We start from the raw sequence: 1490 nt of genomic DNA, 5'->3' as shown, positions 1-1490 counted from the left end.
TGCCTTAACATTTAGCTTGATCTTTACCGCTTGAATAGTCATCACTGCCTACAAACTAGCCTTTCACTGTCTTCACGACCCCTTCTGAAACTAACATAAAAATAGTGGAGTGATGATGCACATATTGGAAAGTATGTGTCATCCCCCACTCATGTTTTGCTTCCAAGCAAAGGAGGAAAGGAGGGCAGCAGCTTTTTTAGAGACCCAAGCCTCCAGCCGCTTCTCCTCTTAGTCCGGTCAAAGTGTTTCACTTCCTCTGCCTCCACAGCATCGTCCTCTTCACATGCGGTCAAGTTCACTGCGCCAGCGCAGTTGTTGTTGCCGTTCTTGTTGACGTTTTGCGTGCATCCCCAGCTGTGCTCTTCATCCCAGGCCCCCAGCAGCTCCTTCATCTCCGGCGGGGCGTTTTCCCTCAGATACTGCCAGGGCCTCTTTCCGTTGTAGTCCATTGCGTCCACGTTGGCATTGAAAGCTCCGACCAGCAGCTTGATGACCATGTACTGACTGTGCATGCTGGCGAGGTGCAGAGGCGTGAGCCCACCGCTGCCCTTCAGGTTCACGTTCACGGGGATGCCCTCGCTTTGTGCGTAGCGCAAAAGTTTGATCAGAGTCTCGTCCTGTCCCCTCTTGGCCAGCCAATGCAGGACCGAGTAGCCGCTGATGAAATCCTTCCTGGTTAATAGCTGGGGGTCCTCTGAGATAAAATCCATGATGATTTCATAGCTGCCCTCCACCGCTGAGAGCATCCACGCGTGCTCCATCGGATACAAAGCCCAATCCGTGTCCTCCTCGCCGGAGCGGCTGTAATTCTGCGAGGACAGCACGCTGCTAAACCCGCTGTTGGAAGAGTTCCCCAGAAGCAGCTCCTTCAGGTACTTTTTACGCATAGCGGGTGTGATCGACTCCCTCTCCGGAGCGGCGCTGTCACAGACTTCTTGCTGCCTCTGCAGCCTCGTCCTACGCTGGAAACCCCCGGGCACTGGCATGACCTGCATGCCGTATCTGGACACTCGCTCCACAACGGTGCCCTTTTTAGACCCCCTGCCGCCGTGGGCGTCGGTATTGCTGACAGCTGGTTCAGACACAGCTTCATCCGAGCTGCGCCCAAGCATGTCTGAATTCTTCTGTAGAGCTCAAGGCTACTTCCTTTTTATTTAGACAACACCCGAAGATATGTCAAATTATAAACATGAAACCATTTCCTCCGCTTGACTGGACTCGGTCCCCTGTGTAAGGGAGGAAAAAGCTCTTTAAAAACATTTCAGCTAACGCGATTATTGGCGAACACAGAAGTTCCTCATTTTGCCATGTTAAGAAGCCAAACCTACGCTTAAGTTTCCGTGTAAAACGGCTGCCACTCACCTGTTCTGCACTCAAACCGCACACACCGACTCTTCAGGTGTGCCACCCAATAGGTGATCTAAAAATCACGTAACACGTCACGAGTAATTTTAACCGTTCATCCCCCAAAAAGTTACGTGACGCAGATT

The 1490-nt window shown here is 52.0% G+C and overlaps 1 protein-coding gene across 2 annotated transcripts; it reads right to left on the bottom strand.

The window, feature by feature from the left end:
* Positions 1-6: 6 nt before the first annotated feature.
* On the bottom strand, positions 7-1484 carry sowahd (sosondowah ankyrin repeat domain family d). Of its 2 annotated transcripts, none has more exons than XM_005722899.1 (2): positions 1363-1484; positions 7-1226 (listed from the first exon to the last, which is right to left on the bottom strand). In XM_005722899.1, exon 2 carries the CDS (start codon positions 1110-1112, stop codon positions 150-152), a length of 963 nt encoding a protein of 320 aa, XP_005722956.1. In that variant the 5' UTR covers positions 1113-1226; positions 1363-1484; the 3' UTR covers positions 7-149. The 2 variants fall into 2 exon arrangements, with proteins under 2 accessions (XP_005722956.1, XP_005722957.1); XM_005722900.1 differs by having other exon boundaries at positions 1329-1379.
* Positions 1485-1490: the final 6 nt, after the last annotated feature.

This window comes from Pundamilia nyererei, unplaced genomic scaffold, assembly GCF_000239375.1.
Source record: "Pundamilia nyererei isolate P.nyererei 1_Seehausen unplaced genomic scaffold, PunNye1.0 scaffold00008, whole genome shotgun sequence".
Taxonomy (NCBI): Eukaryota; Metazoa; Chordata; class Actinopteri; order Cichliformes; family Cichlidae; genus Pundamilia; species Pundamilia nyererei.
This window is presented reverse-complemented; position numbering and strand designations above follow the sequence as displayed.

What these genes read in the sequence shown, in the direction of transcription:
- sowahd (XM_005722899.1), bottom strand. Translation starts at nt 1,112, where the DNA reads ATGCTTGGGCGCAGCTCGGATGAAGCTGTGTCTGAACCAGCTGTCAGC.